Source organism: Cnephaeus nilssonii (assembly GCF_951640355.1).
Source record: "Cnephaeus nilssonii genome assembly, chromosome: 6".
Classification (NCBI taxonomy): domain Eukaryota; kingdom Metazoa; phylum Chordata; class Mammalia; order Chiroptera; family Vespertilionidae; genus Cnephaeus; species Cnephaeus nilssonii.
The window spans coordinates 71,784,272-71,811,701 of NC_137077.1; the positions used below are offsets into that span (position 1 = coordinate 71,784,272).

Genomic DNA, 27,430 nt, shown 5'->3' on the forward strand with positions numbered 1-27,430 from the left:
TATAGGTTTGCCTTTATTCTCTCTGTAGGCCCTTCTGTAAGGAGATATTGTATGAGCTTTTCTGGAATCTTAGTGAACCAGCTTTAGAAGCACAGAGCTTAGAGAGACAGCAGAGGCAATTACTGCTCAATTTTTAATGTTAGTTTGGCTTTAAAAGAGTAATGTGTCCACAGCTGCGGAAATGGTGATTTCTGAATCTGAATACACCAGGTGCTCAGAGGCTGAAGATTTGCTTCCACACCATTGTGTGATTTCTGTCGCGAACTGCTCTTCCCAACAGACCCGTGTGCAGTACAAAGGCAAGGCAGGGAGTCCTGACCCTTAAGGATCTTTTCCTTCCTTTGCTCCTCGGGAACTGTAAAATCCGAGGATATTCATCTCTTGCCTTTAAAATGGGAACATTTGTCATGTTCTGAGTACTTCTTATGTGAGTGTTTTCAAAGATGAACAGAGAGCCTCCCCAGACAGTATTGGTTGGTTGCTCCGTGAAGGTATAGCATGCTGTGGGTGGGTGTATATATGACACATGCCTTTCTGTGCATAAGTAACTTGGAGCATTACTGTCAGAGGGACTCTCTCAATAGAAGTCTGTGTATCCCAGGGTTTTTAAAGTGAGCTTCTACTGACTTTGTGGGATTATTCCCTTTAAGCCATTTTTTTCCACTTATACCAGTACTCAAAAATGCAAATGAGAAAGTAGGAGGAAGAGTTTTATTCAAATAGCTCTGATATGAATAATCATAGCAGGATAATGAAGCATCCCAATGCAATTCCCTAGATAATTGATGCATGCTAAGTTGGTGGATATTTGCAAGCCCATAGCCCACAGGAATTTCAGGATTTCTGCCATGTGGCTGACTAGGTTTTTGCTTCTGGCTCAAAATGGCCTCTTCCAAGTTAATTTTTGGGCAGGGTTCCTTGAGTTTCAACTCTTCACTCTTGGATATCCTAATAAATCAGACAGACAAGGGTCTGCACCATAGCTCTTTATAAGAATATATTTATAAGGTAACTGATGAGATAAAAAATTTCTGTCCAAATCACTGTTGAGGTCCTCTACAAAATTAGGGTTATTTTTCAAAATAAATCAGGGAGCTGTTCTCTAACTAATAACATTTGTAATGTGGATGGTGTCGAGGACATCATTCTCCGAATCAGGTTCTTTCAGATGTAATTTGATTTCCTATTAAAAGATGACAGTGCTGGCAGTGTTAATTACAATGTGTGTAATTAAAGCCTAGAAAATAAGAGCAGGGCCACACAGATTAAACGGTCTGTCTGCCAGTAAGTGAAATTGCAGAAGCACCAAATGGAGCCTGTTATTCTGTGCCCTGCTCACAGAGGAGACCTGACAAGCATGAGAGAGCAGTTTGCACAAACATTAACAACTCCACGTGAGTTGCAGAACATACTGTTCTGGAAAATGGGTGTAAGCCCTTACTATTGTGTCTGATACTTATGAGGCTTCCTTCAGGGATCCTATTTGGCTTTGAGATTATGGAAGTGAGAGGGAGACAACATTTTTGTGACTAAGTAAATTCTTCCTATGCAATTTTTTGCTAACTTTTGTAATTAAATGTTGAGTTTCTTTTTTGTGTGTGCCTTTTTTACATTTGACCTTTTAAATTGTAATGTCCTCCCCACCCTAAATCCTCTAGACGTTATTTGGATACAAATTTACAGGATATTTCAGACCTGAGCAATCTTTAGGGGGGTTGTAAGTGCATTTAAGTATATCTTGTATTTGTAGGTCATTGAGAACATGTCCTGGAACACATTTTAGTTCGGTTACTATCTTTCATGACATGAATGAAGCAGCAGTTATGTTTTGCTCAATAAGTGCTGGGAGGAGAAGGTCCATTGGTCTGATTGTTATCAGTGGTGCAGTGTCAAGAGTGGATATCATGCCGGGACAAACCAAAGGGGGGTGGGTTATGGTTCTGAAACCTGAGGGGAACTATGCAAACAAATAATGAAATGGATTCAAGTGATGACTCCAAGGATCTTAGATGCCTGTTGGATTGGAAGAGGAATTTTTTTAAAGATGAAAATGTGAAAAAAAAAATTGGTAAAATTGAATATCTGACAATATAATATTCCTAAAGTGTATATAAAACAAATATTGAAAATAGTTCTCAAATATCAGTGTAATTAATATTATACCGATTGGCAAGCGGTTGAGATTCACTTAAAAGTTCTCCCAGAGGGAAGGGTATCAGCGATAGAGGACATATAATGGTGTATGCCAGGACCTTGTGTAAGATCAGCGGCTTGTACTCCCTTCTCCCTGCAAAATAGGATCAAGTCAGTACTGTCCTCCTTTAAGCCTTCTCATCTCTTACCATCGCCGAGAAGCAGAGGCCTCCACACTGTGTGACATCTTATGAGCATAGGCTTTAGTGCTTCCTCACATCTGCCTCTTCGCCGTTTCTATGTCCACTTTGAATAAAATATCTTCTTTACCTCTGCCTTTCCTTTGATATAATAATATTGTTGTTCTGCCGGTCAAGATTTTCCTTACAAAACACTCCTTTTTCTTCAGGGTTCTGCCAGATTATTTAGAAGTCAAAGGTAGACTTCTTTCCAGCCATCTCCCCAATAGGCTGTGTTATTTTTATGAAGAGAAGGGTGGAAAGAATTTCCAGGGAGAATATGGTTAGAGTTCTGAATGTTAATTTAATTTAATTTAAACGAATGTTAATCTATAAGGTTAGAGATTGTGTGACCTGAATTAGTGCAGGAAAGGTTTATGCCAAGCGCATGAGGGCACAACATGTGTTTTACTATTTCTTAACCTTTTGCACTCGGATGTCGAGTGTGACTCGACACGGTTAGCATCGATAGCAGCTCGAGAAAAAAGCAAGTGAGTGCAAAGGGTTAAAGATAGATTTACTCTAGGGAAATTTTTCAGTACTTCCTAAGTTTGGAATCATAATGCTTTTAAGCATATTTTAATCATTTGACTAATTTGTAAATTGAAAGGAAGAGATTTATAGACTGGCAGCAGAATGGTGGTTGTCTTGGCAACCATCCAGAATGAGGAACAATGAACAGTGTAGTAATATTTGGCTGAAGAAGAAAATAGGAGAATTAGCGGGAGCTGTCTTCCAATATGTGAGTGACTGCCGTGGAAAAGATCATGTCAAATTGTTCATTTGGTTTCAGAGCCGCTGGGACCCTAGGTGGAAGTTAAAGGGAGGCAAATTATTCCCGTCCTTAGAGATGTTTTTACATTTAGATGGATCTGCTATCGGAAGGATAATCTTTTACTGGGAAGGAAGAAACCTCTTGGAGGTTTCAGGCTGGGGCATCAGGCCATCTCCACAGTGAGACATAAATGAGCTCGTTCATTGGCTAAGGGATAAGGCGAGAGAGTCTCTGAAATCCCCACCCTACAATTGTAAGTGTTAGACGGTGCATTTGGTGTGAATACTGTGGAAGAAAATTAACAGGTTGAATATCTAACTATACTCTTAAAACAGATTATAGATATGCATCTTGTGTTTCTATATGACAGTTTCCATAGTGGAATTTAATGTATGCCATTTTTTAACTTCACTTTTCCTTCTCTTTTTCTTTTACTTCCATCAGCTTTCTGTTCCTCCCCTTCCTTCCCTTTACTTTGCCCCCTTTTAATCCATTCATTCCAGTTCCTTCTTTTCTTCTATCTTTCTTATTAAATTTTCTCATCATTGGACATCTCAATGAGCCTAAATTAAACAGAATAAAAGCTGTTTTCTCTACTCTCTTGCCATGTTATTATTATCCAGACACATTAGCTTCAAACGGCCACTGGCCTGGGAAGTATTGCATGGCCACAAACTCATGGTTCAGTGGCACCTCTGCCCCAAATGACAGTAGTGGTTGTGAAAGGCCGGCATCTGTCACTCTGGCGGAGCTGTTTGTCCCGTGTGCTTTACGCACATTGTCAGTTCGGCCTATGACGTTACTGGAACTCTAGTGTCACATGTGGGTGTATGTTTTGTTCCCTATAGAAAGTGGAGACATAATGAAAAATAAAGCTATCCAATGCTGTAAGTCTTGGCCCATGAGTGTAGTAGAATAAAAGACTTAAACAGGTATTGCCTTGGCCAGATTGCATGTCCTCTGCCTCTGTGCCTCCTTCCCAGTGGCCCCACTGCTGCCCCCGAGCCAACATGGGCCAGGAAGAGGAGCTGCTGACAATCGCTCCAAAGCTGGAGAAGGCGGTCGCTCGGATGAACATGGAAGGGAGCCTTCACCTTCTGAAGAAGTGGAACAGCTGCCAGATGTGCACCAGTTACTCAGACAACCAGGACTGGTGTCCCTATTAATGGGCTAAGCACAGCTCAGATAAGCAAGTGGCGTCCTTGGCCACAGTCCTCATCAAATACTGGAAGTGGCTAGTGGACTCCCCCGGACCCCCCAAAGGAGAAAAAGGAAAGGAAAGAGAAGAAGCCAAGAAGAAAGAAAATGGGCTTGACTCTTTCAACTGGAAGCCAGAGGCAGGCCTTTCTCTTCCAAGGAAAAAACAAGGGGAAGGGCCCAGAAGCCATCGATGGAAGGATAAAATGGCACATCGGAAGTGGATACCCCCCCCGCCCCCAAACACCAGCAGCCCCTTGAGCTCCACCTGTGCTCCCTCCATCTGCCTCCTGGCACCCTGCTCTCTCACGGGGGACTCTGTCCTGGACAGTGTGTGAAGATGCTCTCTGAGGCCTTGATGGCAGGTGACAAGGACTATGGAGTCACTGTCAAGATGGCATCAGAAATCAAAGATGATATCTAACAGGAACTCAGGAGCTGAGACATGAAGTACTGGAACCATGTGCACAGCTGAATCAGCAACCTCAAGGACCCCAGGAACCCCCTGCAGCGGGCCATGCTTCGTGGGGCCATCTCTGCCGGCCTCGTTGCCAAGATGACAGCAGAGGAAATGGTCAGTGGTGAGCTGAGGGAATTGAGGATCGCCATGACCCAGGGGGCTCTCTGTGAGCAAGAGATGGCCAACACAGGCGGCACCTACACTGACCTCTTTCAGTGCAGCGGAAGCAGGAGGAACTGTACTTGTAACCAGGTGCAGCATAGCGCCGATGAGCCCATGACTACCTTTGCCTTAAGCAAGGAGTGTGGCAATCTTTGGATGTTCCCCTGATAGAACTGCCAGGCAGGGTTTCATTGAACAAGGGGAGGAAGAACTAAGAGAAAGCACTAAGCCATTGTAGCTGAAGAAAAAAAAATTAAAATGAAGGAGGTGAAAAAAGATATTGTTCCTATTAGAAAAGGCTTCCATACTATTATCTTATCTCAGACTCTACATATGTACTTGATTCATAGGCAAGTTTGTCTCAACTATTCTGAGTACACTTAGAAGCAGGTAATTATAGAAATAACTAGGGTCTAAATAAGGTCATATTTTTAAATTAAGCTCAGTAACATGAAATAGTATATACTGCATTTCCAAATGACTCTCTTATTTTGCAGTGATTAAGGTCATAGACCTATAAAGTATTATTGCATTATCTCCACCTCAAATTATTACTTGTAACATTACATTTGTTTCTATTCACATTTTATTTGTAGAAAGAAGAATTATACTTTTTTAGGTGATAATCAGTTGGAATTTCCTACCTATCATTTTACTTTTAAGGAAAGAATTTATATTATTTATATATGTGTATCATTATTCTCAGGACAGTAAATGACAAGAATAATAAGTGAATTATTGTGTTACTTCTCTAGGTGAAGACCCTGAAACAAGAAGAATGAGAACAGTGAAAAACATAGCAGACTTGAGGCAGAATTTAGAAGAGACTATGTCCAGTCTTCGTGGGACCCAGATAAGCCACAGGTTTTTTCTCAGTTCTGCATATTTTGGGGCCAGTAAAGAACAAAAATTACCATCAGGCACTTAACTTCTTATAAAGAGAGAGAAGGAATTTTAGTTTTCCTTTACTATTTTCTCACTCAAATTTTATATGACAACCAAAGGGTTACTTCTCAGCACATACATGGGGACTTTTTTCTCCTATCCACCTTTTTTTTCAGTGTAATTTCCCATTCAAACTGATTTCACTACTCAAACTATCACCATCAGACTTTTATGCCTCCAGAAGTTGCTGTTGAAATGCATCTGAGAAAGAGTGGTAGAGAGACTTTCAAATATCATTGTAGATAATTTCCAGAATAGGGTAAATTCAAGGTTTGTTGAGAATGTGGAACAATGTTTGTTTGTTTGTTTGTTTGTTTGTTTTTAATCTAAAATCTAATGATTATCTCTCTCTTGAAAGCAAAAATGCAAAAAACTGCAAATGAATGCCCTTTCCCGCAATTTAACATCTAAAGAGGTGTTTAGAATCTCATTATGAATGTATAATTTGGCTTTCCTGAAAATAACATTCTGCTGAGAAATGACTGAATTCTGGCCTTTCCTGTTTTGTGCCTTCATGGTCAATGGCTCCATGTGAACCATAGTAGCATTGTTTCTCCATTTTATTTGACAGCACCCTGGAGACAACATTTGACAGCACTGTGACAACGGAAGTGAATGGAAGGACCATACCCAACTTGACAAGCCGTCCCACCCCCATGACCTGGAGGCTGGGCCAGGCGTGTCCCCGACTTCAAGCTGGGGATGCTCCCTCCCTGGGCGCTGGCTATCCTCGCAGCGGTACCAGTCGGTTCATCCACACGGACCCCTCCAGGTTCATGTACACAACGCCTCTGCGTCGAGCTGCTGTCTCTCGGCTGGGAAACATGTCACAAATTGACATGAGTGAGAAAGCAAGCAGTGACCTGGACATGTCCTCTGAAGTCGATGTGGGTGGATATATGAGTGATGGGGATATCCTTGGGAAAAGTCTCAGGACGGATGACATCAACAGTGGGTAAGTGACCCTGGGTCCTGCTCTCTAACAGAACTATGGAAAAAGGAAAAGTGGTCCACTCAGATGCACTGGTTATAAAAAGAGCACATAGTTTAGTTCACAAAGTCATTAGAAAATGTGAGAAATCTAAGGTGTTGGGGTATTCAGGTCCTCTCTTCTGCTCATTCATGGAAAGTAAAAATATCTAAAATGTCTATAAAATCTTTTCATTACAAGCCATTAAATTTTTCTATTCTTGGTTCAGAGAAACATGTGTCCTGTGTTTTTCAGAGTGATCTTTCACATGCTTCTTAAATAAGAGATTTCGTAGAGAAGGACAAGGGAAGGAGACAGGACTTTTGTTGAGCGGCTTGATTTTCGGGGGCTTGTCAAAGCTGCCTTTGCTTGAGGTTCAAATATTTTCCAGCACCCTTAAATTTTGCGACTCCAATCTAACTTGAGGGAAAATCATTTTAGGGTTTAATGTTTCCATCTATTTGTTGTGATGATATCAGATTTGCTTCTTTCTCGTAATCCCTGTTTTCCTCATCTTTCCTATTAGATTCCCAAAAATATGTTGTGATTATCAAACTCTTAAAGTATTTTGGCAATTTGGAATATTTAGTCCAATCTGCGATGGGCCTCAATGGAGGCAATAGGATAGTTCTATTAATAGAACTTTTATTAACAATTGTAATTGCCCTTTTGAATACTACCTGTTACCTATTACACTGTTGTTAAAGATACTGATTCATTTAACCTTCCACCACCAGCCCTTAGCTTAGGAGGTATTTTTGTACATGCTTGTTTTACAGATAGGGAAATTGATCCTAATCAGACCCAATTGTTTATGCTCAGGAAAGACCAGACTGGCATTAGAACTCAGGTGTGTCTGACTTCAAAACCCAGGCTCTGTTAATGCAAGGAAAAGCTTCCCAATTAACCTTACTATATTTTTTCATGTGAGTCTGGGTTTTGACCTATCCTTTGTCCGTATACATCTGAGAGGACCGGTGTCAGAAATCATTCTTCTACATGACTAACCCTTCCTGACTTCATTCCTGGAAGCTTGTTTGAAGGGTGACAAGACCTAAAAAGTACAAAAGAGATGAAATCAGATTCATAGCTCTGCTCTGATATCCTGACAGCTACCAGTTCATTCCAGGTAGCCACCTGACATGAGTTTCTAACGATTTTATAATTAGGGAGACAGATTATGGTCAATTAAGGTAGGAAGTAATTGAGTTGCCACTGGAGTCAGAGTTCCTAACTTAAATCCCTTTCTAGAATTTTCTCTCTGTGGACTCCTTTGGAGATTAGTTTATCCAAATTCATTTTTGTCACCTGTAAAAAGGATAACATTGCAGAACCTCCACAAAATTATTTGGAATGAAGGAAATAACCCATAAAATTGTACATAGCACAAACCTTGTCACAACATAAGTAATCAATAAGTTTATCATTATGAGAATTACATTTATAATCATTAATAATTATAATAAATGACTATTTAACATCACCTAGAAGGGAATATCCAGTTCAGGGACAGGATGGCAACATAAGGATAAGGCAAGAACTTTCTCTCCTCTGTATCTCCCCTCTTTCTTCTCCATTCTTTCTTCTCTCCCTCCCACATCCTCCTCTCTTTCCTTTCTCTATTTCTTTACATGGGGGCACATATGTGTATCTACTTTTTATATTCACCACTGGATGAAGATCTAATTGTATACATAAATATACACATATATAATCCTCTCTAATAAAATGGTAATATGCAAATTAACCATCACTCCGCTACATAAGCCACACCCACCAGCCAAGCCACGCCCACCAGCCAATCAGGGCGAGTATGCAAATTAACCCCAATCCAAGATGGCTACAGCCACAGAGAGCAAGGTTTCCCAGGTAACAGAGCAAGCCAAGCTTTCCATAGCCGTTGCAGGCCTAAGCCTCCACTCAAGCTACAAAGTTTCAATTATAGAAGGTAAACAAATTCAAACAAATGGCGGCAGAATGGAGCTTGAGAGAGCAGGCCAGGGTTGCCGGCGGCAACAGGGGAAGCAAAGCTTTCTGCACACACTGGCCGGGCTCACCCGCTAAAGGCTACAAAGTTTCAATTGTAGAAGGTGAATTAACTGCCACAGAAATGGCTGCCACCCCAGGCTACAAAGTTTCAATTGTAGAAGGAAAATAAATTCCAGATACCAGGGCCTCCCCTTGGGTTGCCAGGGGGCGTGGCCGGCCTGCAAACCACCACAGGCCCCTCGCTCAGGCTGCCCCACGCCCCAAGGGAACCCCACCCTGATCCTGGACACCCTTCAGGGCAAACCAGCTGGCCCCCACCCCTGTACCAGGCCTCTATCCTATCTAATAAAAGAGTAATATACAGATTGATCATCACTGCAACACACAATATAGCTTCCCCCATGTGGACACAAGATGGCCACTACAAAATGGCCAGCAGGAGAGGGCAGTGGGGAAGCACCCGGCCTGAAAGGGAGGGCAGTTGTGAGGGACCAGGCTTGCAAGGGAGGGCAGTTGGAGGTGATCAACCTTGCAGGAGAGGGCAGTTAGGGGTGACCAGGCTGGCAGAGGAGGGAAGTTGGGGGCAAACAGGCTGGCAGGGGAGCAGTTAAGCATCAACCAGGCCGGCAGCGGAGTGGTTAGGGGCAATCAGGAAGGCAGGCAGGCAAGCAGTTGGGAGCCAGCAGTCCTGGATTGTGAAAGGGATTTCCGACTGCCCGTTTAGGCCCGATCCAACGGGCAGTCGGACATCCCTCCAGGAGTCCCAGATTGGAGAGGGTACAGGTTGGGCTGAGGGACAACCCCCCGCCGTGCACGAATTTCGTGCACCGGGCTTCTAGTTCATATATATATATATATATATATATATATATATATATATATATACACACACACACACACACACACACACACACACACATATATATACATATATATACACATATCTACATACTCACACACATATGTGGTTAGTCTCATTATTTGTGGTAGTTATGTTCTATAAAGTCCTCACAAACACTGAGTTAGTGAATGCTGAATCACTCCCCTAGGGGAAATACAAATTTAGTTTCCTTTGAGCCTTTGGCCATAACATTTTCATCAATGTATCAATATATAATCTTGTTTCATGTGTATTTCAGTTGAAAGAAACCTTATTTATTATTCAATACATATTTTTTGATTCATTAACATTGAACTCACACCTAACAGCCGTGTAACTCATACCTGAATGAAGCTTAAGGAAGACATATTTTTCCATAAGACATATCACAGCCTTCTTACACACAAGACAGCTTTTCGGCGCTACATTTAAGGGACCATTTTAAACAGCAAAATCTCCAATAGAGGCACAAAAATATGAAAAAAGTGGCTCTATTTAGACTGTGAAAAGGACACTTCTATTTTTGCAGTAGGAGAGCTGCAACAAGAAGGCAGAAAGTCACCTTATTTGACCTCCGTCGGCAATGTCCACATGGGAAGCTCAGACTTCTCGCTGCTCTGAGCATGTCCGTGAGGGACATGGAAGAGCTGCAAGTACTGATTTGGGGGCTACACATTTTAGTGAGGAGCCAAATTCATAAATGTGGAATTGGTGGATAATGAGGATTGACTGTGTTTATTTACACACAGGGAACATGCTTATCTGGGGAGAGAAGGCTTATCAAGGGAGCAGTTTAACTCAGACATCAAGGGACATCCACAGTGCAATGTGTAATTTCAAAAGGTTCATACAGATAAAATTTGAGCTGAGAGTTCAGAATAAAGAGAAAGCACTAAATCCTGGCATGAAATAGAATGGAATGAATAAGAAAAGGAAACACTTTAGTTCTGTTCCTAGAGAGATTCAAATAGCTAGAGAAGAGAGACATATATTAATATAAAAATTGTAAGAAAAGTCTAAGTATTGCAGAATATATGTCATTTGGCCACCTTGACTAAACTATAATTTTCAAAGCAGAGGGACAATTGGATTAGATGACATTCAATTACTTTTCCCTTGACTGAGATTCATAGAATCTGAATATTTAAAGATAAGATTTGAGAGACAGGAACTATTGTGACAGGCCTCAGTAATATCAACCTGAGAGGTCTAAAGTACGTACTATACACAATGGAAAGCACTGTGTCTTAGAGAAGATTACCTAATAATAGCAGAATATGAAGATGATGATGGTTTTGAAAGACCAGTGTAAGGGAAATCTGCAAAATGGGTTGAGGGAAGAAACTATGGGGATAGATTTCAGGCACTATTACAAGAACTTGGGTCCAAGTTATAAGGCCAGAAATATGGGATGAAAGGGGGGAGGGATTGATACAGGAGGTATCACAAAGGAAAATTTTACAGACACAATGATGGGCGGCTCATGAGGGTATACTAGTAAGAGAGAAAGATAATTCAGATAAGATACCCATTTTATAATCACAAGAAGTAGAAAATGATACCATTAGAGAAAATAGGCACAGATAGAACTTGTTATATTTTTATTCTGGTGAGAAAGCAAAGAGAGATGATAAGTACAGAGTTAAAATTGCAGAGTGGGAAACACGGGTGTTACCAGACCGAAGGGGTCCATTTGCTTGAGCACATCAAAGCCCAATAAGACATGAACAGGAGTTTGCAGCTGAAAAAAATAAAAAAAAAGACTTATTAAGGAGATGGCACTATGCCTGGAGTCACAGGTTGCTCATGCTCAAAGACCTGGCTCCCTGATGGCTTCTGGGGAATGGGTTATTATGGGGAAAATCATTAATCATGGTGACTAACAGAGTTAGGGTGGTGGCGTCTACTGACTGGTTGGTGCTAGGGTAGGGGTAATGGATGATTGCATTTGGTCCTGACGTCAGCCATGGAGATGCTCTGTCCAACTTCACAAGGGTTTGTTCTGTGGGATTGTTCTGCTTTGCTGGTTCTGGAGCTAAAACACAACTGAAGCCAAGATATTATGTTTAGTTTGACTGAAAACTCTGTCCCAGTAGTCAGTAGACCCAAGACCTTGTTTGTAAGACTACTGGATGCTGACCAGCACCTCATTGTCTGGAAAGAGAGGGAGGTGGGTGAGCCAGGAGGTGGGTGAGTGGCCTCACCTGTGAGGCCAGTTTGAGTTAAAGGGGAAAAAAAATAAAAATAAAAAGCCAGATTAAAGAAAATAAGGTTTCTGCATGGTTACAGGGGATAAAGCAAAAGTAATTTAAAACTATTGTCCAGGATAGAGATATAATGGAGGGTGTGATCTCATATAGTAGATAGTAGAAATTATGGGAGACATGAGGACTTCTCAGAAAAGAATAGGGAGAGAAGAGGGGTAATGAGCTTATGTGTGTATGTATGTATATACAGGGTGTCCCAAAAAGTATATATACACTTTAACAGCTGATAGTTCAATTTTGAAAATGAAATGCATTTTAATAAACACTGCCTTTATAATTATTCAAAGTGTGTGTATACATTTTTTGGGATACCCTACATGTATTGAAATTTTTTCTCGAGTTCATCCTATGAATCAAGCAACATTTTAGGCTTTGTGTGTGCAGTGCTTGATAATTAGACACAGGGCCTTCCCTAGTGTTTTTATATGTGCTCATTTATTCAGTAAATGAATAGTAATATATAGACATGTGTATGTGTGTATACATTCTTAGATAAGTAGTTTCTTAAACAACTGCTCTCTGCATATAATAATGTATATTACAGGCATACCTATACTCAGAAGAATTTTACAGGACTCTGTTAGTTAACATTAACTCCTGTAACAGAGAAATCTCAAAATCTCAGTAACTTCACATGAAGTTCATTTCTCCTTCATATAAAACCCTCACTGGTGTTTCTGACCTTCAGTTGGGGAATGTGCACTATATAGTCTTTCATAGACTGTAAATATTTCTCTCTTTTCTGTGTCCAGTGTGGCTAGAGAGTGGGTCTTCCTGAGTAGGGGCGGCTGGGGATTGAGGAAAATGAAAGAAAGAAACAGACACAGAGATAGAAGGAAAAAGCTGGGACCGGGTGGGACCGCTGCCCTCTTCTGATGGAGAGACAGTGACCCAGAGCCGATGCAGCGTGTTTATTTTATACCCCAAATACCAGGAAGTTTTCCTATTCGTTCCTGGTGCTTGGCTGGATTTACATAATAAAACCCACCCCCGGCACCTGGGCTGAAATGAAGGTCCAGCTGACAACACTTCTGCCTTTTGGCAGAATGTGTTTCCAGGGTGTGGCTTTGCCTACCGCCCTGGACTCAGCTGACGGTTTAAAGAGATGTCCGTGTGCCTTCCCAGGCGCTCTCTACAATAGACTAAGGTGGCTGGTAGGTAATTTTTCTTGTATCCAGCCATGTTTCCAATGTCGCTCGGCATCCATATTCAAAAGGCAGATGGCAAAGAAAGGAAGGACCACGGTGTTAGAATATTTCATATGTACCAAGCCTGCAAGTGGTGCATCCTTCTATCCACATTCCTTTATCCAGAACAGCTGTGTGGCCACATCTAACTATAAGCCAGGCCAAGACAAACAGTTCAGTTGTGTGCCAAGGAGGAAGAGGAAATTGCTTTCATGAGAGCTGGCCAGTTTCTGCTTAATTCACTAAGAAGGGAAAAAAAAAAATGTTATTCCCATTGTCGTCCCTACTTATTTCATGCCTCAGTAGAAACCCAATTCAGACTTCTGTTCTCTATTGTTGTGCCTTATCAGTCTTTCAAATGAAGTCTTGGAGAGTTCAACTATGAGTCCATTTAAATAAACATCAGTGGTCCACATGTTTTATGTTGACCAGCAGTCATTCATATTTAGCTTATAAACAAACTAAGTTAAAATAATAGAAATCCATATGAAAACTTCCTCTGGTGGTTTTTACCTGCTTGGCCTTATACATTTTCTGTTTCCCATGGTAGATAGCGTACAGGATGCTGAAATTTAAAGAATGACTCAGAGTTCTGTTCCCTGGGCGGAAGGTGACTGACTAGACATGGTCAGCAGGTGTTATGGCTGGTCTCAGCTCAGGTATGACGAGTGGGCATTGTGTGGGGGACACCCATGGCGTGCTGTACATCATTGCTCAACAGGTTACATAGTGTGCCATTGTTGGCATCCACAGGATGTACCCTGGAGTCTCAGCCCATAATTGAAAGGTGTGAAGAAGAGAGGGCTAGAGACACTCTAGGGGAATTTTAACTTAATGGTGTTTTCCTTAAGAAAAAAAAGGGCACAGAGATGTCTGTGCTATAATTCTTAGAAACATTGAGTCACAAAGTTAACTTTCTGTTCCCAATTTTTGCAAGTATGGTTTAGTGATTAAAGGGACAAAGGACACAAAAGACAGTACTAAATGAAAATGTTTAATTTAGGATTTTTTTCTCGTGTAACCATGAGGAATGTCATGAAGTAAATGGGAACGGAGTTTCATTTTTTCATGTACTTTAGAACTCTGAAAATTAATCAGCATTCTGAGAGTTCAAAATTCCTTGAAGCATGCAAAGGCTTATCTCTTCTTCTCTTTTGAAAATTACTTTAAACACTTGGGGATGTGAATCTGCCAGTAATTAGGAATTAGTCATAGGAAGGCCTCTTACTTCAAATGAATCTCTTTGAAAAAGTCTTTATTTATGAAGCACAACAGGCACAACCTGGAATATTGGGGCGGGGGGAGGAGATACTTATTTTAATTGAGTGGAAATTGAAGTTATCAGCAGGTGTCCCAGTGATAAATAGTCGGACTAAGATTATAACCTAAAATTCTACTTTAAGTCACATTACTCAAACACCAAGAAATTTTAATACTGTGGAATGAAGTTTTTTTAAAAAAGAGAGGTGGATATTTTAATCCTGCTTCTTCCTTGATCCCCCTCTTCCTTCTCCTTGGGTAAAGTTTGTGATGAGTGAAGTATGAATAACATTGGAAAGGGCAGGTTACCTGAGTTGGGTTAAAAAGACTTACATGGTGTTGCTCAGTGGTTGAGTGTCAACCTATGAGCCAGGAGGTCACAGTCTGACTCCCAGTCAGGGCACATGCCTGGGTTGCAGGCTTGATCCCCAGTGGGGAGGGCATGCAGGAGGTAGCTGACCAATGGTTCTCTCTCATCATTGATGTTTCTATCTTTCCCTCTCCCTTCCTCTCTGAAATCAAATAAATAAATAAATAAATAAATAAATAAATAAATAAATAAAATTAGAAAATATTTACATGGTAAACAACAGATTCCTAATTCTAATGCTTCTACTAATTTTATATTTAAGATATGAGTTATTTTTAGTGAATGTAAGAATTCTAGTGGAAAAGTAGCTGGTAAATCCAATCAACACTTATAAAGCACTTACTACATGCTAGGCAATGTTCTGTGTGTTTAAAGTTTAAGTAACTTGAGGCAAAACTCAGAAAATTACTTAATCTACATTGTGAGAATTCAACATTTCTTGAAGCAAGCAATGGTGGACTTGAACCTAAGCAGTCTGGCTCCAGTGTAAACTCTTAGCCATCATACTGATCCTGTGAGATTGTCTACATGTCTATTTATACACATTTCTCTCCTAGGAGTTGTTGGGTTTTTTTGTTTATTTTTTACAAACAAACATAAATGAGCTTTATAGCAATCTTTCATTATTAGTGTAGTTTTCTTAGCTAGCACATTTGATCTAGGAGACAATTCTTAATTTGATCTGTGTTTATTGAAGAAATTATGCTGAACTGAAGGGGAATAAACACTTGAGAAGCCCTGTGTATTCATGTCATTAAAAAATAGCTAATTGTGCCCTGGCCAGGTGGCTCATTGGTTGGAGCATAGTTCTGTACACCATAAGGTTGTGGGTTTGATCCAAATCAGGGAACATATCTACATTGCAAGTTTGGTCCTTAGTCTGAATGTGTAAGGGAGGCAACCAATTGATGTTTGTCTCTCACATCAATGACTCTCTATGTCAAATCAATAACTCTCTCTCTCTCTCTCTCTCTCTCTCTCTCTCTCTCTCTCTCGCTCTCTCTCTCTCTCTCCCCCTCTCCCTCTTCCCTCCTCCATTCCTTTCTCTCTAAAATCAATTAAAAACATTTCCTTTGGTGAGGATAAAAAATAACTAATTATAACACACCAAGGCTAAAATGAGGTATTGAGTATAAAATTATAGAATTCTAGGAAGTTATGGTTGAAGTATAGGTTTTGAATCTTCCAAATTTCCTACAAAAACAGACAAAGCAACAAGACAGCAAAGTTGAAAAATTGTAATTACTCTTTACACACACCAAAAAAGATGATACCAGGTATAATCTCAAACCCAAAGTATGAGCAATTAGGGATGAGCAGCCACGAGCCAGAGGACCAGCATGGCCTCAGCATGTGTGTAAGATGTAACAGAGAGGAGCAGTGGGGCATCTGATAACATTGGAAACAGAAGAACAGCCCAGAGAAACTGAGTAGAAAACACAGGGGAGATTTAAAGATCGCTGAAGCTGGGTGACCTTTAAATCTCATTGACCAGCCAAGGAGAGGAAGGGTCAGAGGTCATGTCTGAGGGGAATGGAGAAATCTCCTATGAATTTATTAAACTGTCTAGGTACAGCTCTCTTTCAGGGCAGGATCCCAAACTGAACAGGATGTAACAATAAAGGTAAAAATGTTGTCCAGCTAAAAGGAGGAGATGGGAAGAGTCCAAAATTCTCAAAAAGCTAATTACCACATTTTTAAGCACTACACAGAAATAATAGAACCAGTAACTGTGAAAAAACTAGAAAGGTCTTAAATCAAATTTCTGATATGTAGAAAAATTAATTTCACATGAAAACAATCAAGAGAAAAGTGTCTGGATGAAACCTCATATGCAACACATCCTATATAATAAAAAGGTAATATGCAAATTGACCATCACTCCAACACACAAGATGGCTGCCCCCATGTGGTCAAAGATGACCACCCCTATGTGGACACAAGATGGCTGCCACAAGATGGCCAGCAGGGGAGGGCAGTTGTGGGCAATCAGGCTGGCAAGGGAGGGCAGTTGGGAGGGTCAAGGCCTGCAGGCGAGGGCAGTTGGGGGTGACTGGGCTGGCAGGGGAGGGCAGTTAGGGGCAATCAAAATGGCAGGGGAGTGGTTAGGGGGTGATCAGGCTAGCAGGCAGAAGCGGTTAGGGGAAATCAGGCAGGCAGGCAGGCGACTGCTTGGAAGCCAGCAGTCCTGGATTGTGAGAGGGATGTCCCAGATTGGAGAGGGTGCAGGCTGAGCTGAGGGACACACTCCCCCCACCCCATGCACGAATTTCGTGCACCATGCCTCTAGTATAACTAATAACAGGTTAGTAACATTGAGGGAAGTAAAAAACAAACCAACAAAACAGACTGTAATAATAAAAATGAGCAAAAGGCATAAACAGACATTTCAAAGACAAAACCAAAATGGCCTGTAACAAAGTAAGTGAAAATATGATTCACCTGCTTCATCATCTGGATGGAACTTGTAAATTAAAACCAAATGGAGAATTTTCATCCATGGGCAAGTAAAAGTTTACCTGAAACTACTTTAAGAACTGTTTGTGACTAGTAAGATCGGACACCTTTGTATCTCTTTTAGGACCCAGTGATTCTCTTCCTAGCTATAGACTTTAGATAAGCTCCCGCCTGTCAGCACAGGAAATGTGTGCACACCGGTGTTCACGGCAGCAAGAGGACAGAGACAACTCCAATGTCTATAGTATTGAAAGAGATTAATACACTGCAGTGCATTGATAGAACAGAGCTACATGTCTGTAAAATGAGTAGTACATTGCCATAGATGATTTGCAAAAATGTCATTTTGAGTGAAGGAAAGTAGTCACAAAATAATACATACAGTATGATTCAGTTTATTTAAAGTTCAAATTTAAGTGATGCTAAACAATATTCATAATTAGGGATGCATGTTCATGTGGTAAAACCATAAAGGAAAGTGAAGGAAAGCTTCACACAAAATCCAACATGGTAGATATCTCTGGAAGGGAGATATGATTGGAAGGAGCCTATATGGACATTGAAGAAACTGGAAATGTTCTATTTCTGATGCCAGGTAATAAGCACATGAAAGTTGATATTATTTTTATTATTTAAATGTGTTGTTACACTTCATGTACTTGCATAAATATATTTCACTATAAATCTTTCTTTAAAAAGCACAGAGTAGCTATGATGGTAGTGTTATATATATTTATGTTGATTGACAAAGTAGGGTTGAACAACACAAGAAAATTAGGTTTTTTACAATTTTCGCTTATTTCAGACAAAATTAGAGCATAGTGATGCAGATTCACATATTTGAACTGACACCATCTTGTAATAGTTGGGGGTGGTGAGTGACAAGAAGAAAGAGTAATATCTCTGGATTGTTGATTGGGTTGATGGTGTGTTTCCCATAAATATATTAGCACGTAGGAAAAGGAGCATGAGCTTTAGTTGTGAATATAATCCATGCTCAGTTTATGCTATATCTGATATGATTATGGGAAATCCACATATTTATGCATAGGAAACAGTTTAATATCCTAGAACAGGGTGAGCCATGGGACCTGGTAATATTAGCTTGGAAAACAGACACCTAAAGGAAGTATGCTATAAGTGTGTAAGGTTTGTCTACTCAGAACCAATGAGCTTGTATGCATATATGCATAACCCGTGGACACAGACAATGGGATGGAGGGCCTGGGAGGGGGGCAGGAGCCGGCTGGAAAATGTTAATGGGGGGGAAAAGGAGGATCTATGTAATATTTTCAACAATAAAGATTTAAAAAAAAAAGAAGAAGAAGAGATGTGGCTGTGGAAGGGAAGAGGAATTAGAAATGCTTTGTGAGACTATTGGGTTTTCTTAATGGGAATCATTTTATAGCTTAAAGAACTTGAACATAGCTAAAATTATCCTAAGCTTTTTATAGTTTGAGAGAATTTATCTTTTGTCTTTAACCTTCACAAGTTTCCTTTGAAATTTTTTGTTTGTACCAATCTTCCTTGAAACTATTATTTCTTCTTAAACTCATCTTGGCTGATAGTTCTGAAGTTTGGATATAACATTATTAGGAAAACTTTTTTAAAATTTTCCATTTCTTTCAAAAAGATTTCCTAACATTTATAGCTCCCAGATTGTAGCATAAATTTTCTAGAGGAACTATGAAACTTATGGGTTTTTTATATATTTAAATCCTCTAGAAAGAATGAAAGGAAGAAAGAATTACTAAGAAAAAATTTAATCAGAAATTTGTTTACTTGTGTGATGCCTGTTTAAATTTTTCAAATACAGACTCATGGTTCTATTATGAAAATGCCCTGCCAACATTCAAAGGAGAGAGTATCTGTAAACAGAGGAATTATATATACACTGATTTTTTTGGTTCAATTAATAGCTCTTATAAACATATTTGATATTACCTGGCAAATTGAAGGGCCAAAGAAAAACTAATATGCTTTGAAATGCTTCCTGAAAAAAATAGTTTCTTTCTAATGCATGGAAATTTTAAATATATGGGCTTTTTAATTTTGATAATTAGTTTTAAAATAGTCTTGTCTATAGAACTTACTAACTTTAAGCATTGAAAAACTGGAATGTTATGTCTTTAATAGAAGTGCTCTTTCATCTATTCCTTTTTACATGCGTCACTATTATGGGTAAAGTTGCTGAGGTCAGCTTTGATAGTTTCTTCCTACAAAATGGAAGCCTTTTAAATTCAACTGAACAAACATTTAATATATTTGTTGATCCCAAACTATATACAAAAACACTTTGTTAAACACTTTTGGAGATACACAGATGAATAAGACAGACCAGTAAGATGTAAAACATACCCTGTAAGCATTGCTACAACTTCCTCCAGAGGTTAAGTGTAGGATTAAGCATGTTGATAGCTTTAAAAAAAATTAAAAATTTTTTAAAAAAAAGGAAGAAAAGAATCTCACTTGTCTGGAGAAAAGATATCGACCATCCTCAACCTTTTAAAACACAATTTAAAAAGAGAGTGAATGAGAAAAATATTTTCTACTAAACCATTTTACTTTATCCAAAAATACATACATTCCACCTTAAGAAAAAAGGCAGTAACATTTAGAAGGACAACCATCCCTCTACTCTTTAATTGTCCCATTTTGTACAGGCAATGATGCTCACAATCATAAACTCATTATCAAAATAGTTAGACCGTTCCAGTATTTCCAATTTAAAAGAGTATGTCAGTGTTCTACACATTCTGGATCCAAAGTCATCTTTTAATTTTTGTGGAACTAATTTCTTTGGTTATCAAGAATATTAACCAGGTTATGAGGATATAATGCATTATGACTTAGTGTTATTGTTTTGTATATAAAATTCATATATTTCCTTTTCAAAATATATGAGAGAGGCTTTGTGAACAAGTAGCTATTATTTATAGGGTTCTCACAGTAAGAGCTTTATATATTCTCTAATTGTCTTAAAACCTATATACACTAGATTTTATTCTTCCCACTTTCGGTGGAAGAAATTGAGGCCAGTTTATAAGACTTGTTCAAGGTCCTTCAACTAGTAAAGACAGAATTTACTAATCCTGTAAGTAATTAGCCGATTTCACAACCCTTGTGCAGCAATTTGGTGAATGTTCAGAATGATCATGATTACATTTTTTGATACCAAAAAGAGAAAGCAACTTGAATTTGCTTAAGCACAATGGTCACCTATTATAAAGAAGCAGGGATGACTCCCAGAACCCAAGGGCAGGTTGTGAAGCTGAAGCCATGGGGCCAAGTGTCTCTGCTTCTCTCTGTGCACCTGTGCCATTGTTTTTACTTTGCTGACCAGCTTTCTCTGTGGCTCTTTGCTTGTAGTGATGATAAACACCCACAGCTCCTGGGTCTCCATTATCATCCACTCTCTCCACATAGAAAAACTATGTCTTTATCCCAGTTCTCAAGGAAAAAAAAATTAGCCTAGCATGGAATGTGAGATTAAACACCCTGTTCTAATCCTCCTTGGTCCAGCAAGCAAGATTACCTAATAGTAACATGACTGCGGCTGTACCAGCCCTGAGTCATGGTGGTGGTCCTGTGATCATAAGGAAATAGATCCCAGACAGGACATGGACAGACCGTGTGGTCCTTCAGTTCAGAGAGCAATGCCTGGTGGTTAAGATCATGAATAGTTCCTGGAGCAAACTTTGTAGAGTCATTTCTCAATTCTGTCATGACTGTTTGAGTGACCTTGTGTAAGTCCTAACCTTTCATGCCTACTCATTTCTTTATCTCTAATGCGGGCATAAATAATGTTATTACATGTGAACTATTTGAGAAGTTCCTGGCAACATGTTAAACATTTAATACATCTTGGTTATTAGCTTATGATAATGGCCAACTGTAGCATATATTCCACTTGTCAAATAAATTAATTTTAAGTTTAGTAATGTTCCATTACTCCTGTGACCATCAATGCTTCAAAAATGAAATGATGTTGCTTTTATTTTGCTAAGAGTTATATTATTTACAAGCCTATTCAAAATGCAGATAACAGAAGGGGGAAAACAGAAGGTTTTATAATTGGCTAGTTACTTGTTGTAGTAAGGAAGACTGATTTCCTAATAAACTTGAAAAGATATTCTAATTCTTTCTGGTGAGTATAATGTTTATGTAGAAAAAACTATAATCAAGAATATTTGCATAATTATTGAAAAATGTGAACACTGTTTATTAACTGCAATTGTACAGATGAGGTCATTTAATTTTCTGTTGATTAATCACACATTTATTTTCAGATACATGACAGATGGAGGACTCAACCTGTATACTAGAAGTCTGAACCGAATTCCAGACCCAGTGACTTCCAGGGATGCCATTCAGAGAGGTGTTCACGATGTGACTGTCGATGCAGACAGGTAATGCCATCAGCATATATGATAATGAGGAGTGTATAAAGCAATTTCATAAATGAGATCCTAGGAGTTTTACAGTATAAACCAGTGGACTTTTATTTTGATATAATAATTATTTTGGAACATTTAAAAAAAACTAAGGTGATTTCACTTCAAGACTTTAAGACTTCAAGACTTTTTAAACTCTGTATACTGAAAAAATTTGCATTGCTGGTGAGAATATTTAACAAATTTCAGATTACATGGCAGCAAATTTTAATAGATCTAAAGCAAAATTATAAACATAGACTTACGTTCTTTACTTAAAAAGAACCCTGACTGATAAATTCCTGTTGATTTGGATACCCTCAGATGTACCTGGAGGCTAATGATATAAAGATTAAAACATAATTCAAATTATGAGATACAGTAAGCTTGATGCTTTTCTTGAGGGGTTTGTTGAAAGCATTCAACTCTTGCTTTAGGCTAATTTCTGATTCATAATTGTTTCATATTGCTTAAAGGTAGGTGTGTTGTGTGTGAGTGTGTTTGCTGGAAATTGTTTTGTCAATTTTATCAGAATCACTGTTGTTCGAGAATATTGTCTGTGTAAAATAATGTTGTAAGACATACATCTGACCTAATTTTGCCCTCTCTACACTCAGAATTTTGACTTTATTGGGTAGGAAGGGAGTAGCCATTTCCAGCACTACTATGTATCAATACGTAGAGTGGTTCTTGAACTCAGCATTATGAAAAGGACAAGAGGTGAAGACTGCATGTATCCATATTCTGAAATAAGAGCTGGCTGCTTGTCCTTTGTATTCCACGTGGTGCAAGGCACACGGTTACAGTCCTGGGTGTCAGGTAGGCTGGCGTGTGGCTTGGGTAGGAGAGAGTGCTGCTCTCTCAGCTTCCTTGTTGGTGCTTTGCTGTTTGGATATAAAAAAGGACCTCACTGCTGCTTGCTGCAGCCTGCCTTGTCTGTGGGTGGGGTGAGGAGGAGCAATGGTGGGAGAGCGAGAAGGGCTCAACAATGCCTAGCACCTCTGGAAGTCTGGTCACTCAGGACGGGGCCCCAGAGTGGCTTTGCAGGACTGGCCACCAGGCTGCTTCCTTGTGGCTTCCTGAGCCAGGTCACAGGTGATGGTGCCGCTGGAGGCCTGGGGAGATTCCAAGTGCTCTGGGGACTCCAACACGGTGGCCATGAACCAGAGAGTGAACTTCCTGAAAAAGAAGCTCGCCCACTAGTAACCCGGGTGGCCCTCAGGAGACCCGAGGGGTAGGGAGTGGCTTCCCCAGGGCACCTGGCACTTGCAGAGCAGCTGTCACTGGGAGTGGAACCAGGTGGCGCTGGTAGTAGTCGTGGGTGGCCACGAGCGAGCCGCTGGAGGGGAAGGCTGCCAGTGCTCTTCTTGCTTGTGGACTGGGGGAAACCTGGGTGACCACCCCTCAGGGACCTTGGGGCATGATCACAGGTGGCGGGAATGGGATGCGAGGCTGGAGAGCCCATTTGCAGAGGAGACCACAGCAGGCTGCTCCACACCCGAGATTGTGGGGGTCTTTTTTTTTTTTTTTTGTCCAGTGCTGTTTAGTGAGTCCATCATCACAAAGAAATGTGTCCCAAAGAAATAAGAGCTGTGTATGATTTCTGTGCTTTTAGTGCAGCCAACTGCAAAGGCTGGACAGTGAATGCTCCTGTTAATCTTTAGTTTCTCCTCTATCAGATGCTGATCTTTTCACTCCTGTTGGCCAGAGGAAGTGTTGACACTCATCCCAGTCTTCTAATCTGTATACCATGTGTGTGTGCGTGTGTGTGCGCGCGTGTGTGTGTGTGTGTGTGTGTGTGTGTGTGTGTGAGAGAGAGAGAGAGAGAGAGAGAGAGAGAGAGAGAGAGAGAGGTAGTTATAAGTGGCTTATGAAAACTTTTGCCACCCCTCCCCCAGAATTCCTCTCCAGCCTTCAACCGCCCTGGACTTCTTTCTGCGTTTGCACTGATGCTTTCTCTGCCCGAAGTGCCCTTTTCTACATTCACTGCTTTTTTGCCTCCATCACAGCATTTCCGCTGCAGCTTAATGTTACCTTCTCAGGGAGGTGTTTCTAGAGTAGCTAAGACATTTCATTTCCAGTCACTTTCTTGGCCATTACTTTATGCCATTTTCTTCAATTTACACATCACTTCTTGCATATATCATACTTATTTTCACACTTATTTTATCTCTCCCTCATGACAATGTAAGCCCATGAATGCAGAATTCTTGTCATATTTGTGATATGTAGAGCCTTTAACAAATGTATGCGGAATGAATGAACACAGGAGTGAATATAGGCTACATACTCAAGTAGGCTAGCAATACCGGCCACTGGTAGAGAGTCAAATGATGCCAGGAAAGAGCCAGGACCCTGCAAAAATGTAATGTAAGAGAGGGCATGAGTTTTGTGGAAAAATAAAAGGCAGCGATTAGAGGGGAAGAAATCCAAAGTGTGGACAGCATTTTGAATCTAATGACCTTACCCTTTATTAGCTGATAGTGGGAAACATTAAAGAGGGGGGAAATGGGTTGGGTTTTAGGAACTGAGATTATTGTGGCAGAACCTAGGAATTCACAGAGAGGTGACTTATTTTGGAGACAGTTGGGATAACCAGCTCTCTTTGCTCCTTTAAGGCTCCAGATTGGGGCCTAAAGGAGGAACCTCAGCCCACAGAGAGACCCAGGTGTGCACTAATCAATTGGAATCTATGAAAGCAGTGGCTCTTCAAGCGTGCTACCTGCACCAGCAGCTTCAGCATCACTTAGGAACTCGTTAGGAATGCAGAGTTGCAGCTCCATCCAAGACCTACTGAATCAACAACTCTGTGTGTGGGCCAGCATTCTGAGTTTAGCCGGCCCTCCCAGTGATTCTTATGTACTCTAAAGTTCTCAAACCACTATCTTAAAATTAACAGATAGATGCCAGGTCTATGGTAACATAAACTCTTAACATAAAAAAAGACATTTTAATGTTTCTTATTTGTTCTATTAGCTGTGTTCAGTCAAGGAAAAGAGAATATCAAAATAACAATGGCACTAATCTTTAAAATAGATAAACGAATGATGTGTTGCACCTGAAATAATTGTCTTGAGTTAGATTCAGCTTTTGACAATTATATGTGTTTTGAAAGAATTATACAATTTAAGAAATACAAAAATAGACTTTAGTCACTTGTGTATATTAAACAGCAAAAATATTATAGTGAAAAATCCTACCATTAGCAGAGCTAGGACCCTCTCCTTTATTAGACTAGAGGCCTGGTGCATGGGATTTGTGCACTGGTGGGGGACGTGGCCTGTGGGGATCAGCCTGCTGTGGGAGCACCGCTCATCCAGATCAGCCGAGTGGCTGTGGACCCGCCCTCTGAGCAGCTGCTCCCTGGTCTGGCATCTTCCTTGGAGCCGGAGCACTTGCCTCTCCAGGGGACCCAATCGGGGCCAGGCCCAGGGACAATAGCACTGAGAGGAGGCGGAGGAGGCCTTAGTCCCACTGCGGCCACGAACCCACCTCCCAGACTCTAGGGTCAGCTCTGAGAGTCCAGCGGCAGTGCTGCACGGCCCACAGGCTGTCCGGAGGAGGCGGCAGGGAGCAAGGAAGAGGAGCCTGGGGCGAGGAGGAGACAAACACAGCCCAGGTTCCTGCCCACTGGCCCGGGGCTCGGAGTGGGAGCAGCCGCTCATCCCGGTCAGCTGAACCCTGCTCCCACTGTGGTAGCACACTGACCATCAGGGAACAGCTCCTGCATTGAGCATCTGCCCCCTGGTGGTCAGTGCATGTCATAGTGAATGATCGACTGGTCATTCTGGTCATTCTGCCATTCAGTCGCTGGGCTTTTATTGTATAGGATATTTCTAAAGCTCTTTTAAAGTCCTATATTCAGGGAATGATTCAGGGTGTATATCTTTTTAAATTGTATAGTCTTAAATATTATAATTATGTAAGTCCATCTGTTAATTTAAAATACCTCCTTATACAGGATGTTGTTTCATAAAATTTTCTTAAAATTCTGATATCCATTCCAAATAGGATAGGCAAGGATGGCTACAAGGTAATTAATACCTCTTTGGTTTTACTCAAAAAAAATACTGAGAAGTTCTGCAGTTCAAAATAAAACCTCCTTAACTTTATTTAATGTAGTGCTCCTTAAGCATTTTCCATTACAGATTCCCCCATGTTTTTATCTATAATGATATTTCATCTGTTCCTGTAATATTTTAGGAAATCCTGGAATTATAGGAAGTAAAAGACCCAAGTCTTTGTGCTGTTGTAGCCATCAAATGAATTTTAGCCTAACTTCCTCATTTGGAGACTATAATAGCACAAAGACTTGGGTCTTTTACTTCCTATACTTCCAATTTCCACCTACCTTAGTCATGGTCTTTTAAATAATATGAAACATATTAGTAATTGGTTTATTTTAGTAAATTGGTAAATGATAAGGTAAATGATAGATAATTCATTGATAAGAAAGCTTAGAAGAAAAAACAACAGTGCTTTATTAATTTTTAATATTTCTTAGATGCAAAAGCTGCATCAGTGAAAATGCACTGAATAATGACAAAGGAGCCAGCTGGCTGGAATAGCAATGGACCTGGATTGTTTGTGTTGTTCTAGTGCAGTGGTGGGCAAACTCATTAGTCAACAGAGCGGCAAACCATGGCACAAGCCGCGGTTTGCCGACCACTGCTCTAGTGGATGTTGTAAGTTCCCCTTTGATCAAACTCTGGTTAAAGTGTGATGGCCAATAAAGAACAGCTGATTTCTTCTTCCCAGCAGGTTGAAATGGCCTCAAAGACAATAGGAGGGCTTTCAACAGCCAACAGGAGTGTTTTTTAAGTATTTTATTACTCAAAAATATTGTAATTCCTTTATTTTCCATATCTATCCAACAACAACCACATTTCCTTGTTAAGCTAAAAAAAAATATTACAGAATGGGACTATACCTTATAGACATATTGGAGACGCTCTGGAAACTTCTTACAAACTTAAAATAAATTTGTAACAGCTAAAATATGTGGGCTTCATCCATTTGGCTCTGGTTATAATGAGGTTAATTGTAACTCATATACACTTAAAATTGGGTTGTGCCATATTTAAAAGGAAATTTTAGGGGAAAGGAGGGGGATTGTTGTTGCTTTGGCCTTTATTTGCTCCTATTATTGTCTTTACACTGACTTCTATGCTAGCATTAACAAATATTTGATTACTAAATATATAATTACTTCATAAGTGCCTGACAGCAGAATAGCATCTTGGGTAAAAATAAAATAAATAATAAAGATGAAAGGCCCTGAGTTTGATGGTTAGAGAGGATAATGTAAAAGAAAAAAAAAGTGATAATAAAATTGACCAAGTAACAATAGATGTGTATACAAAGTACCTTACAAGCACCAAAAATAAATAAATAATAATTTGTACCCTGAAAACTTTAACAAGCAGTGTGATTTAAATGGGCTCATAAAGAAAGCATGAGCCTTTTTTACGTGTAGCCTGGAAGAAATCAGAAGGAATGCAGGAGTAAAAGAGCAGGGACATGTAGAAAATTTTGGTTTAGGAGATGTTAAAGAAAACAATAGGGACAGTACTTAAACAAATAAAAAGATTTTATAGGAGAAAAGAGACTACAGTGTAAAACTGAGCTTAATTCTGAATACAAGAAAAAGTGGGGATTTATAGCCAACAAGCAGAATGTGGGGGTCAGTGGGTGGAAAATTAATAA

General features: G+C 40.0%; 1 protein-coding gene and 2 pseudogenes across 6 annotated transcripts in view; 2 read left to right on the forward strand and 1 right to left on the reverse strand.

The window, feature by feature from the left end:
- NAV3 (neuron navigator 3) overlaps window positions 1-27,430 on the forward strand; it is an 837,665-nt gene that overhangs the window by 668,550 nt on the left and 141,685 nt on the right. For all 4 annotated transcript variants that reach the window (XM_079773450.1, XM_079773452.1, XM_079773453.1 and 1 more), the window contains 3 exons: window positions 5,722-5,830; window positions 6,483-6,866; window positions 21,581-21,700. In XM_079773450.1, the coding sequence (XP_079629576.1) occupies window positions 5,722-5,830; window positions 6,483-6,866; window positions 21,581-21,700 (613 nt within the window). The remainder of the gene's footprint in view (window positions 1-5,721; window positions 5,831-6,482; window positions 6,867-21,580; window positions 21,701-27,430) is intronic.
- LOC307101989 (transcription elongation factor A protein 3-like) lies at window positions 4,158-5,134 on the forward strand (annotated as a pseudogene). Its single transcript has one exon. The product of its transcript is annotated as a transcription elongation factor A protein 3-like (transcript).
- On the reverse strand, window positions 22,707-26,084 carry LOC307101990 (annotated as a pseudogene). Its single transcript has 2 exons — window positions 26,076-26,084; window positions 22,707-23,113 (listed from the first exon to the last, which is right to left on the reverse strand). The product of its transcript is annotated as an uncharacterized misc_RNA (transcript).